The sequence below is a fragment of the Colossoma macropomum genome, unplaced genomic scaffold (assembly GCF_904425465.1).
Source record: "Colossoma macropomum unplaced genomic scaffold, Colossoma_macropomum, whole genome shotgun sequence".
Lineage (NCBI taxonomy): Eukaryota > Metazoa > Chordata > Actinopteri > Characiformes > Serrasalmidae > Colossoma > Colossoma macropomum.
The window spans coordinates 19,757,223-19,771,016 of record NW_023494801.1 but is presented as its reverse complement, the minus strand read 5'-3'; the positions used below and the strand labels follow the sequence as shown (position 1 = coordinate 19,771,016).

The following is a 13,794-nucleotide window of genomic DNA, read 5'->3' as shown; positions in this document are numbered from 1 at the left end:
ATAATTTATTTTGCTGTTGCAGATACAAGATCATGCTGGTATCAACTCATTCTCTCATCCATCCATTCTCAAAGTAATAAATGTATAAACCCCCCTTATGCAAAGCGTCTTTTAATATTGGAAAGAACTGATTACAGAATTGAGGTTGCAGTTATACACAGTGGTGCAGGTGGTACATGTGTACTCAGAAAGGGGATGATCAGCAGTGAACTGCTTCATCTTTTAATGTAGACACCCTGCCAGTGAGAAGTTCCAGTAAAACCAGTAGTGAGTTATAACAACCTGATCTGTAAACTAAGCAACTTCCCACTATCTTAAACAAACATGAACAACCAAAGATCTCAAACCAGACAAGACCTGTTCTGTTGGTGCTCATCCTGATCTAAGGTGCACCAACATAGCAAGTAACACCCAATATACTACTCTATCTAGAAGCTGTGTGCTAGCATGAAGTTGCCTTTCTGAATCTGGCCTTTAAGCAATTAAAACTAAGTTTGATAGAAAAGTGCTTCTCAGCTTCAGTCCTGGGGACCCACTTAAGCCCAGACAGTCTAAAGTTTTCCTTACCCCAAACCAACTGCTCAAGCTTGTCATAACTATCAAGCTCTTCATGAGCTGGATTAGTTGTGTTGAGTAGGGAAAATGGAACAGTGGGTAGGCAGTGGGTACCCAGGGCTGAAGTTGAGAACCCCTGGGGTAGACTGGAAGAAATGTCCTGTGGCACATTTCTCTAAGCAAAATGCAGTTATTTTCCACTCCTCCTCCCTTTGGTGGAGTTGATATCGGTCTTGGTCTTCTGCAGGCGTGAGAAGATCTCCTTGAACAGGGCCTTGTATTCAGGGGTGTTCTGGCTCAGCCGCTTGTCCACAGCCTCTACCTGCCTGCTGATGCCCTCCATGGCCTCGGGCGTGGATGGTGGTGTCTGTGGCGGCTCCCGGGACTCAGCAGCCCGGCACTCCTTCATGGACGGATCCCTGGACACGGGCCGAGACGTCTGCACCTCAGCGTGCCGCAGGCTCTCCTCATGGCGTCGGCACTTACCAAGCAACTCCTCATACTTCTCCAGCAGTGCGTGGTACTGCTCATCCACCTCACGCAGGATGGACATGCCACGCTTCCGCACGCCATTGGCATGTAGTGCGTAACTGCCCTTGCGTCTCCCTGTGGCGTCCACCGCCGAGATGACGTCCAGAGCGGTGTCACTGCAGCTCTTCCGCACTGGCGGCTCTCCAGAGCCTCCATCCTCCTGTGTTAAAGCGGACGCATCCTCAGGCGTGTCGGTTTCTGGGGCACTGTTGAGTAGCGTCTGCTCTAGGCCGTCCTCGCCGGTCAGCAGGCGGGCACGTGACCTGCGCATCTGCTGCATCTCTTGCAGCTCGGCCTCCAGCTCATGGACACGCCGCTGGCAGCCCTCAGCTCCCAGCAGCCGCTGCTCCAGGCGCTCAAACTCCTGTAGCACAGCAGCACACTCACGCTCTGCGTTCTCACGACGCCCCCTCTCGGCCGCCACCGCTGCCCTGAGGGATGCCACCATTGCACGCAGCCGCTCATTCTCCTCGTCTGCTGAGGGCTGCTCCTGAAGGTCGCCGCTGCCTGGGTCAGACACCGTGAAGCCATCCTCATACCTGGAAGTAGAAAGGCCACACAACAGCAGCTTTCTTTTGAAGTATTACTCTAGCCTTTAAATACAGACATTGTACCTTTAAAAACATTTTTTTTGCCTTCTACCAAAATGCAATCAGCCAAGATATGTCTGAACAAGGCTAATGTATCTACAAATTAATGGAAACTTACAACCATCAGTAAGCATTGTGCAAACTGAATGCCTAAATCATTACACACTTCTCAAACTGTTGTTAATTAAGCTTCTGAGACTGACATACTGCCATCTATAAAAATGGACAAAAGTATAAGCAACATATAGGCTTCAAGATTGCTGCTATTTCTGCTTTTAGTTATGCTAGGTAGTTTGTTATTTGAACATGCAGTTTTTACAATGCTAATATTTGAGGCATAATCTTCCATGTTAGCTACATTAGCCTCATTGCCAAACTATCAGAGATCAGAATGGATGAATCATGAAATAAAAATGTTCTCCATTTTGAGTATATGGCTCATAAGAGTTTGCCACATTTTCGTGGTCAGAAAGGAGGTGGTACCTTGGAGCGGTGCACAGTTCTTTCAGGCAGGGGAAGGAGTGCACAGTCTTTCGTCTCTCTTTCTTCTCCCTGCGAACCCGTAGTTCCTCAAGTGTGCGCAGTTCCTCCACACGAGCGGTGAGAGTGTCTACCTGACCCTGCAGCATCTCCATGGTACTTGTCAACCTGCGCACATACATTTTCATGCAGTTTAACCATCTGTCTGGCTTCTGGCTCTACTCCAGCCAGCCAGCCAGCTCAAACTGTCCTGTGTCTAGTCTGGTACTTGGATTTTTTTGGTGTTTGGCCAATTGCATGATATCAGAAAATAACCAGCATCTGATGAAGTGGAAAAACAGGATGCACAAATTATACATATTTGAATGTCTGACCTATATTATACAGATGTCTTTTGTTTGTGTAAACATAGTCCCACATTTGGTAGTTTTCAGACACCTAACCGCTGTTGGTTTAAGTCACTTAATAAAAGAGCAACTTTGTACATAGAATATCTCATATGAATGTTCAAAAAACAATCTTTGCACAATAAATTACCATGTATGAGACACCATAGTCTCCAATTGATCAGTTAAAATATCTTCTGAATATCCTCAACAGCTTCACTGTAATCAAGCCTTTTTACAACAATGAAATGATTAACTTTAGCCTTAGCACTGGCTCGTGACCTCGACTTTAGTCTGGGATCCACTGACTTAGAGAGATTGTTCTATTATACTTAGAAAACCTCCATTAGGTTATAATCAGTACAATAACACCATTAACACACCAAAAATACAACACTGCTAATACTATTGCAATGCAAATCCACTTTATAACAACAATTATAATAATAATTAAGAATAAATTATAAACATCAATGTTAATTGATAATGGGCTTCTTATTAACTTTATAAAACCAATCACTGTGAGAAAGTTAGAAACGAAAGCGTTTTATTTATTATGTAAACACGCACTCCACTAGTTTCTTCAGTTCCTTTTTTTAAGGACCGGTTCTTCATCCTTCTCTCCTCCTGTTTGTTTTTACCTCCCTGCAATTCTATTTTGCATTTCTCTAAAATATTTCTGCAGTTCATGCTCATGTTTAGTTTTTCTTGGGGGTGGGGCTGTTTTAAGCTTATCATAGGATCCATGACATGGCAAAAAACAAATAAGGAAACAATGTCATACTGATATTCACTAGAAATTGCATATCTGTAGTGATGGGTATCAGTATTGGGCTGATATTAGCAGAAAATACTGGACCAATCAGATTCAATCCTGTAACAAATCAAGGGTCACAGAGCACAGTAACATTCTGTGATATGATGTTAGCTGTGTACTGCTTCCTGTAGGGTAGTAGAATGTTTGAGTAGTTTGAGCACAGTAGCCTATTTTAGATGCTCAGCTAAAATGAAGAGCTTTAATAAAAACAGTTCATTTGAAAGCTTAGTAGTAGTTTTTAAAGAAGAAATATCAATCAGTCTCAGCCAGTACTCAAAAGTTTCAATATCTGTAATGGATTCTGAAAAAAGTGGCATTGTGCCATCTTCAGTATTCACTTTTATTCCACTCCTACTCTAGACTAGTGTATATGCAGGGTTGGGATGTAACAGAATACAGAAATTAAGTATCTGTATTCAGTCCAAGTTACATTTTGTAAAGGTAGTGTTCAGTTACTGAATTTCCTGCTAAAGCCTGAGTAGACTGAAATCAACGTGATGATCAGTTATTATGATCAGCATTGCTGAGCTTGTTTGAGAGATGATCAAACTAACAAACTCCTCAGTAGTGGACAAATTCATAAAATTTAATTTGAATGATAAATTTTTCGTTAAGATTTGCAAGAAGAAAACTGCCAACCAGTAAGAGTGAGGTACAGTGTGAATTAAGTATAAAAAAGTTTTTTTCCACATGCCTTATAAATATGTATTCTGAATAAGTTGTATTGTAATGGAATACGTCACTGAATACATTTAGGAAAGTGTATTCAGCCATCACTTCTTTTTCAAAGTATTTTGCCCAACTGTGTATATCACATGTGCCAAGCTCCAGTCCTCGCAGGCCAAAACACTGCACCACAATTCAGCACACTGCCTCATTAAACACACCTGATTCAGCTCATCAGCTAATCAGCAAGGCCTTTATGAACTGAATTCAGAACTTTAGATGAGGGTAAGTGCTAATACCCGCAGTACTTTGGCCCAGAAGATCCCTAATTTGACATGCCTGGTGTATATGGTAGAAATGTGACTTGGAATTTTAACCAAAGCAGATGGTAAATTTTTGGGGGATCAATCACAAACTATTATACTAGTTGTGACTCACCTGTCTATTTTCTGTTGTGAGCCCTTGCTCTCCAGCACCAGTTTCTCATTGGTTATCTCCAGCTCACGTGCAGTCACATCTAGCTGCTCGTACACTTTTGCATGCTGTTCATTCATCTCCCGTAGCATCTCCAGCTGCTTGGACAAGTACTAGACAAGGAAAGAAAACACAAACACACACAATAAGAGCTCCCGTTCTCTCGCATGACTAAATGTGGATATGTTCTACTATAGTGGTAAAAAGAGGATGCTATTAACGTCTGTTTTAACCTATTCTTTAGGTTTTACTACCTTAAATTTCTAGATTTTCTTCTTTTGCTTACTGTAAAGGAAGTAAGTACTATTACGGTTTAAATACTCATATGACTGAAAAATACTACAATAAAAGTGTCTTAAAAATGCTTTTCTTCATAAATAAATGCCTGCATAAATTTCTAATATGCAGCAAAATGTAGCCTATACAGTGACAAACTAAAGAGTGCCCCAGAAAACTGCAGAAAATTACACCAAAAATCATACCATATTAGCCTACTTGACCAGTATAGCCATTGCATAATGCATGTGGAAGACTGAGGCCATGGTAATTAAATTTATCCTTCCAACAGTACGCCTCATTGTTCCCAAGTCTTTGTGTAGCAGCAGCGACTTGCAGATCTGGCAACGTGACAGGCGAGCTGCAGACCCCAGCCCCCCTCCTGCCCACACAGCGAACACTCTCACTGTGGTCCAAATGGTTCACTTGTTTCTTCACTCACTGTGCCCTATATAGAAAAATCTGTGCTGTTTTTATGGAAAAGGCCCTTGGAAGAAAATGACAAAAGCTGTATGGGAAGAGCATTTTTTGTATGTAGCTAGACAGATTTAAATGGAACATGCTTTTGGTCATCTCCTATTGCCAAAGGAACATGAGTTGTCAATTTTGAATGCAATCATACAGCTATTTCTCAAGATCCACCTTGTTTTTGTACCATGACAGTAACTTTTTTCTAGGGATGCACTGATGGAAATTGTGCACTGAGGCCAATATCCAATATTTTTCATGCACATATCTGCCTATGCTGATGCATTAACATTTACAAAACGCAGAACTTTTGACTAGATGCATCTGGAATTGCATTACAGAAAAAATTACATTTATTTCTATGCAAACAACTCACAGTGAGAGCTAGCCAGGCAAAGTTCCAAACAGTTCAGCCTCCAAACAGGGTTACTTTTACACTAAGCCTTCAAAGTTAAAAAAAAAATCATAGAAGTCAATGTCTCCTCAAATAAATTCCAAACAGTTCATTTTTAAGTTTTTGCCACTTTTGTCTGAACTGTTCATAAACAATAGGTGCTTGTTCACCAAATTTGTTTTTTGCTAAATAAAATCCTTTATTATTTTGAAATTGGGCCGAAGATGACTGGGCTTTGAGTAGATTAGAGGGAAAATATTTGGAATTACAACACACAGGGGTGTTTAAATTCCAAACATTCTCCCTCTAATCTACTCAAAACCCAGTCAGGATTGGCCCAATTTTGATTGTAAATATTAAACTTTTCAATATTTATGACTCAATCATGTAGTGTGGAGGGAATGCTGATTCTCTCATGTGAAACGCAGTGTTGACGTCATGCATGAAAGACCACTAACCAGTGAGAGCGGAGCTGAATGGAAGGATGAAATCATTTTAACCTAATCTATAAATAAATAAAAAATAAAGAGGAAAAAAAAAGAAAATAATTTTCTTTCACTTTCATGCTGCTAAATCCTTATATAAGTATCACAGTAATCTGTACTGAATGTCTGTTTCAATGTTGTAATCTAAAGTAACATTTGCTCATGAGACATTCTGAGAGATCAGGTTCTAAGAAACAAAACCGTTGATTGGGCCTCTGATTCGTGAGTGTGATCTGAAAGTGTGTGATGTTTTTTTTTCTTGGTGAATTTTGTAGTTTGGGGCTTTGGATGACTGATGCATAACTACAGTAAAAAAAAAAAATCTGTATTTAAAAAGGTTCTCTAGTGTTGACCAAGCATAAGCTTAAGAAGCTCTTGTTGTTTCACAAACACCAGCATTAAATTACATACTTTTTTATTTGAAAATGCAGTATTGCGTGTAAAGAGATTTAAGTTTTATGCTGAGAAGTTGAACATGACAATCTGGCTAAAACACTACACAGTGCACTATTTCTTTTTTTTTTCCTGACAAATCCTTTAATTACAAGTCACAAGATACCCACAAAGCAGACTTCAAGAGAGCACATTCGGAACTGAACAGCTTGAACTGCCCCAAAGGGCGTGATGCACTTTCCCATAAATTGCGCTCCAGCTAGGACCTCACCTCGATCTCCTGCACCTGCTCCTCATTGTTAATGTACATCTGCTGCAGCGAGTCCTCCAGCTCCTTATTGCGCTCCAGCAGGGTCTTCCCCAGCTCTGCTGCCAAGTGCAGATCTGAAGAGAGCAAACAAAGGCAAACAGTGTGAGGGGAAAGAAGGCACATATGGAAAACAGACAGATAGGGAGACGCCAAGAACCATTAATAAGGGCAGGCCGTGCAGCAAAGTCTCATGCTAAAAATGAATTAAGGTTAGTATAAAGACCACTTAGCATTGTGTAAAGGAGACACATCCACATCAGCTTTCCTTTACTCTTGGCCAAACTACCATTTTTGGCCCCTTGCTTTATTCTATTGTTGTTCAGACTGTTTTCTGTTATTCTAATATTTAGGCTCATTGTTTATCCACAAAAGAGGAACCCTATTTTCAGGCTGAAACCGACATTTCTAGATGGGGTGTGCAGAATGTACCACATAGGGAAAAAAAGAGGGGAGACAATAGAAAATCTTGTCTAATTCCCCCAAAAGAAGGTCATTTTTTTAATCCTTCATTTTGACACTGATTAACGTAAGCTGCACTGACGTCAGCCAAGATGAGATCAAGGAAGCAGAAAAAAGGGAAAAGGGAAAAAAAGGAAAGCAGAAAAACTGTTAAAGCCTGGTTAAAGTGGGCCACGTGGAAAAATGATGCACGCACTCTAAAAAGAGGCAGAAAAACAGAAGTGCTGAGTGTCAGATTGTTAAGAGACATGTTACGTGCACAACATGCTGGACTGCAAGAAGAGATTTGATATAGTCCAGTAACAGTTAAATGCCAAAGACACCCGCTTATTCTATTCTTCCTACACCAGGACATCACTGTCTTTATAGGCAGCATAAATGTATTTCATGATGAAACATCGCAGGCTCTTTTGTTGCTATCTGTGCATCATCGTTCTCCGTCACTGAAGACAGTCTAACATAAAGCTACAGCTCCTCCCAGCGCAATATGCATTGTTGCACATCAGCGCGCACACATAGACGACCAAAGACACAAACAAAGTCCTGTCAACACAGACAGACTGCTTATACAGCAAGATGGAGAACATGCTGCTGGGCTAGCATACTAGCATCCACACAAAGACAGTAACTCTGTAGGAGAGACGGCGTACAGGGAAGGCTTAACGGGGTTAAAAACATTGACCCCCATTGTATAGATATGAATGCAGTGATTTATCATGAAATACATGGTGTCAGCAATAAAGCAAACACCCTGTAACACAGGACCACACAGCAGCTCACACATAAATCACATGTGAGAGCTTCAACACCGCATGGTATTGCTTGCTGTCTTTGTACAGCACATATGAATGTGAGTGCATTGGTCCCCAGGGTCCCCAGGCTGGAGACAGAGTGGAACAGCAGATAATGAGACCAAACAGGGCAGGTCTCCAGGAGAAGAGAGAATTAAAGGAATACTCCAGTGTTTTCCAAGCTCTATCTGCTGCATCTGTAGCATACGGTTGATTACCAAGAACCATAATTTCTCTGTACTCAGTACACTGACTCAAAACACACTTATAAAAGAAGACACCCATTGGCTTCTATTATAAGTGTACTTCCAGGCAAAAGATTTTTTCTTCTGACCACTATTGTGAATGTGATTTAATATTTTCTTTAAATTAAGCTCCAGGTACATGTTTTCACCAAGACGCCCATCACATCTATTTTTTCAGGCTTGAGACTTGAACAGTGTCAAAATGTAGTGTGTCAAAATGCCAGTTCACAAGTTCAGTGTTATTAAGTTAAATCTCTCCAGTTGTTAACTTGCTAAGACAACTGTGATTAATATAAGATATAAATAAAAATTAAGTTCTTGCAATTTGAAAATGGATCTTTGATTAATCTTTCAGCCCACTCTATTTACACTCTTTAAAAGGTTGTTTAGTAAAGGCAACTGTTCTATATAGAACCATGAACACTCAAAGAACTATTTGAATGCATAAAATGGTCCTTTGCATGGTCAGATGTTTTTTTCTCTATGATAAAAAAACAAGTGTATATGGTTTTTGAAAAGAATCCTTTCAATAATGGTTCTATATAGCATAAGGGTTCCATGATTATTATGATTCAAATAACCCTTTTGCAGAACTATATAGAAAGCTTTTACTAAGAGTGTACGGAAAAGTGTTCAGCAATCAATGGTATGCTACTAAATAATGCTTTCTAAATAAAAACTAACAATTTCGAACAATAGCTGAACTTTTTTTTTTGATACGACACACACACACACACACACACACACACACACACACACACACACACACACACACACACACACACACACACACATTTTCTAAGCCACTTATTCTTCTGGGTCATGGGGGGAGCTGGAGCCTATCCCAGTGGTCAATGGGCGGAAGACAGGAAACACCCTGGACAGGTCGCCAGTCCATCGTAGGGCAGACAGACAGACATCTACATTCACTTGATATGACACAACAATTTTAAAACATTCTGAAAAGAACTACATACAGCAGATTTTCCATCACAGAGAAGAACGATTTGACCATGCAAAGAACCATTCATGCATTCAAATGGTTCTTTGAATGCTCTCAGTTTTACATATAACAATTACCTTTACTAAAGAACCTTGAAGAACCATTTTTGGGTGTATATATGCAGCAGAAAGACATTAGGTTGAAAAATGCCAGACTACTCCTTAATTAAAACAAAAATCACACAGTAGGCAGAAAACTCAACTCCTTATGCACTCCCTCCCCCCTCTGTCGACTGAGGTCAGTCAGTGACACGGCTCTTTGTTCTATTATTTCCAAAATGCTCCACAACATCAGGCAGATAAAGAGGCAGCACTTGACTGCTGGTGGACTGCTAAGAGTACGGCCTACATGCACCAATGGGACAGATGTTTATGCAAAGAGACCTTATAGCACTGCTCTGCTTTCAGCCACACAGGACCTAAACGCCCAGAGGTCAGCATAACCGTAACTGCAATTGCTGTTTTGTATGAAATGTTATAGACATAGGTTTAGTTCTTGACTATGAAGCACTTTCATTAGGCACCCACCAAAAGATACAGCTCACTCAATCAGTGGTAATGTGATAAACGCCAACATGCCAACTGCCAGCATGTCCTGCGAAATGTATTCAAGAATGGGTTAACCAAGTAGAATGTCAAGTAGGACATGGTGAACAAAATAATCTAATAATAGCGATTAAACTAGGTTGATTAGGCCTGCTTTTCTGAGGGAAGATGGAGTACAGGATGCTAATTATATTGAAACTGGGATCTGTATACACTTCCTGAGTGTATAAACTGGCTAACAAGGCACATTCCAGGAAGGAGAAACACACACAAGCACACAAACACACCCACACTCACCCCACGGCTAAGGGCCAAACATAGGCACCACACGCTAAAGGCTTCTGCATGTGTTCCTTCACCTCAAAGCACCACTGTGAATGAGATCAGCATGGAAACACAAGCACAAATACTGTGCAGATCCAGAGACCACTGTCCAGCAGGAAACGTATGTCAATTAGGGGTGGACATTTTGACAAATCCTTATCATATTGTGTTAAATTATTTCATAATACATCATAATATGCTTTTCTGGCCATATTATGGATATCAGTTAAAGCACACTTACCAACTGCATATTTAATTACAAAGAGAGCATAATTAGTCCTGTTTACTCCTGCTTTGGATTAAGTGCAGTGAAGTAATAAAATGTTTGAGTAAAAATCATTATATTCATAATATTCTTAAAATATGGCATACTGGTGCATTTTCTCTGGCCTACAAAAATACTAAATATATCATCAAGTTCTCATATACCTTGTTTTTCTGCGCTTAGAAAGTAGGCTATTGTGGTGTCGTCCTGCTGAGTATGGATGAAGCCAGTCACTCCAGCCACCCCAACAAACTTAACCCCAGCCTCCCCACCCCTCCCCCCGATCAGTCTCTAATCAGATCAGATCAACCCAGGTTTAAGGCCACTTAATCAAATATTGAATAACGCAGGGGAAGAGGGACATTGAGACTTCATGCCACCCCAACTACATGATCCACCTATTTTTTGTGTCCAAAGCCAGCACACAGAATCCAATGACACACAGAAAAGCTGCTTCTTCCATCACTGCATAAATCACACTACAGGACAAAAACATGAACTGATCCAAGGTCAAGATCATACACTAAGACTACAGCAGTAGCTAAATCCCAGATGTATGGCAGTCCGGTCTTCTGCGCTTCAACACTGACCTATTTTGACCTACTGAATTTCAGGCTTTTCCTCCACATGCGCTAAAACGGCCATTTCTCTTTCTGATTGATTGCTCCCCTTTCTCTTCCTCTACATGTGCAGGACTGCCCAGCCAGATCGATAAAAACTTTCCGTAAAAGGACAGCATGTGTGTGTGTGTGTGTGTGTGTGTGTGTGTGTGTGTAATCACCACAAAGCCATTAGCAGCAGTGTGAGTCAAAGAGTATTGAATTAAGGCCTTGCTAATCTCATTGAGATTGAGACTACATCTAAGCCTGAAGTGAATTTCTGCAGCAGGTCAACAGGATTCTGAAAACTGACTAATTTCTGTTTTACGTGTCAGACATATGAATGTTGTGACATCTTTATTCAGGCCTTGTAGCCCCACAGTTGAATCAATACGATCAATGTGAAGCAATCCCGTGAAACTGGCAAATTAACCTAAAGCATGCATGGAAACTGAATCAACGGCAATCCAATGCCAAACGCTCACCCGCAAACACACTGCCAGATATACATGAGGGTACAAATGACAATTTCTAAGCACAATGTATGTAAGAAAGAAAACAACCGTGACTTCGAAAGTACCCAAGATTCAACATCATTTCACACAGATTATTCAAACAGATGTTGGAAGTAAGTCGACTTGAGTCCTCTTCCAACTCCTCCTCCACAGCCATTCTGGGCCAAGAACTCCTTATGCCAAGTTCCAAGTCGCCGCGAATGATGAAAATTCCCTCCCCAAACATTCCTTTTCTACAAGACCAGTCTGGTCTCGAGCTTCTAAAGAAGTGAACAAATCTGTGTGCCAATCGGCTTGAACTGGTGTCAAATTAGACCTTCTTAAACACATTCAAACAAAGTGTTCTCATACTCAGCAATGAAAAATAGTGCCGAGCTGTCCTGAAACCCAGCACTTTATGACAAAGCAGCAAAGCAGAGGGCAGACAAAGGGCAATGACATCATTCTAGGCAAAAAGAGAGTGAGAGAGAGAGAGATGAATTCATGAGTTCATTCCTGCCCTGTCTGTTCTGACAAGATTTAAATAATTGGTCTACAGAGGCAGAGACACGATGAAGAGGAGAAGAGACAGAAAGGAGAGGGGAACACGAACTGACAGTTTGAAAAAAAAAAACGAGTGGAAAATACAATACAATGTGACAAGTCAGCTAGGAAAACGCACTGTAATCACAAGGAACACACAACAGCCATCGCAGTTTTATACAGTAGCCTAACTATCATCCGTTTGGCCCGGCTACACCACAGCATGGCCTACACAAAAACCAGCTTCATCCTCTCACACACTGGTCCCCGAGTGATGTAACCTGAGGAAGTGCGAGCAGCTGGGCTGTCAATGATGCCATTTCGGTGTCATGGGGGACGCCGCTGGGCTACTGAGGATCTTCACAATAAGTCGAGATGACGCTCGACGTTTAACGTTAATGTCTGTGATGACCCAAATCAGGTAGCACTTTTCTTCCAGCTCCACCTTCAGGCCCACATCTGTAGTCATCGGCGATGCGGTTTACTGCTTAGGCCTCTAAACCCTGTAAACCGTTTTCAGGACTACTTTACATAAACAGACGCTTTACTGCCGCTATTCTCGAAAAGCCATCTCTGCTGTGGTACTCACCCTGCTCCAAGTCTCTCTGGTCGTACCACGGCTCGTCCTCCTCGGTCACAAACTCCTCCATTCTGCTAGCACGAAGCATCGGTCACTTCTTCTTCAGCAGAGGCAGCAGCAGCACCAACGCTCACCGCTCGAAAAAAAAGCTCGAGGACAAAAACGCCGCGAGCTGCAAAATTAAAAATTGAAATGTCAACTGCTGACTTTCTGAAAACCGTTAAAAACTGAAAAAGTATTTCCCGATGAAGCAGGAGTAGAAAGTGCTTTAAAAGCCTGAAAACCGCTCTTTAAGCTCGGGGGAGCTCGGTGAGGTTAGCTAGGACGTCTTACTAAAGCTGCCAAATCTGCCAAATGTACCGTACCGTGGCTGTCAGCCAGATGAAGAGCACTCTGTCATTCCCGTTTTCGTGCTCAGGGGAAGGGAAGCAGCGAAGAGCTGCCTTTTTTGGAGTGCCAGCGTGGCTGAAGTAAGCCCCGTGCTGAAAATTCTAGCTCCAAAATATATAACATCTACATCTACGATCTGAATTCACCCCCTCCCTCTCTCTCTGCCCGTGCTATCCGCCGACATCGCTCCTCTCATCTGCTTTGTGTTTGAGTTCCCAACAGCCCCTTCGACTCGCCCAGACGATGAGCTGCTCGGCTGCTGCTGCTCCTCCTCCACTCGCAGGAATGAGGAGGACTCAAACACAATGAGCTCGCCTGTTTGTATAGCCTCGAACAGCGGCTAGAAGGGAATAGCAAACTTGGATTTTCTCCTTTTGGAATATGACCGTGGGTTTAGTAGAATGTGAAAAACGCCTTTAGCTTGGGCAGGTTTATCTACAGGAATAGATAAAGAAGAGTGTTTAAGGTGTTTCGAGCAGTTTTCTCTGAGGGAAAAAGCCTGAAGGGCCTACAGGGTCCCTCTGGGATTATGCTTACATTTAGCCTCAAACTGAGGAAAAAGCTGCTAATCTTACGCAGCTGGTGCCTGGCACTGAAAATTCCCAAGGATGATATTTTTAATTAAGAAATTAAAAATGTCTATATTGCATAAAGCAGAGCATATCCGAGTTCAGTACCATTAAAGGGCCCATATCAGGAAAAACTGAATTTTCTTCCCATTTTGTAAAAAT

At 41.6% G+C, this 13,794-nt stretch overlaps 1 protein-coding gene across 1 annotated transcript; it reads right to left on the bottom strand.

The window, feature by feature from the left end:
* Nucleotides 1-95: 95 nt before the first annotated feature.
* Nucleotides 96-13,333, bottom strand: cdr2l (cerebellar degeneration-related protein 2-like). The gene is made up of 6 exons (XM_036589370.1): nt 13,039-13,333; nt 12,683-12,845; nt 6,787-6,899; nt 4,464-4,612; nt 2,160-2,324; nt 96-1,625 (listed from the first exon to the last, which is right to left on the bottom strand). Exons 2-6 carry the CDS (start codon nt 12,759-12,761, stop codon nt 746-748), a joined length of 1,386 nt encoding a protein of 461 aa, XP_036445263.1. The 5' UTR covers nt 12,762-12,845; nt 13,039-13,333; the 3' UTR covers nt 96-745.
* Between the last annotated feature and the right edge of the window lie 461 nt (nt 13,334-13,794).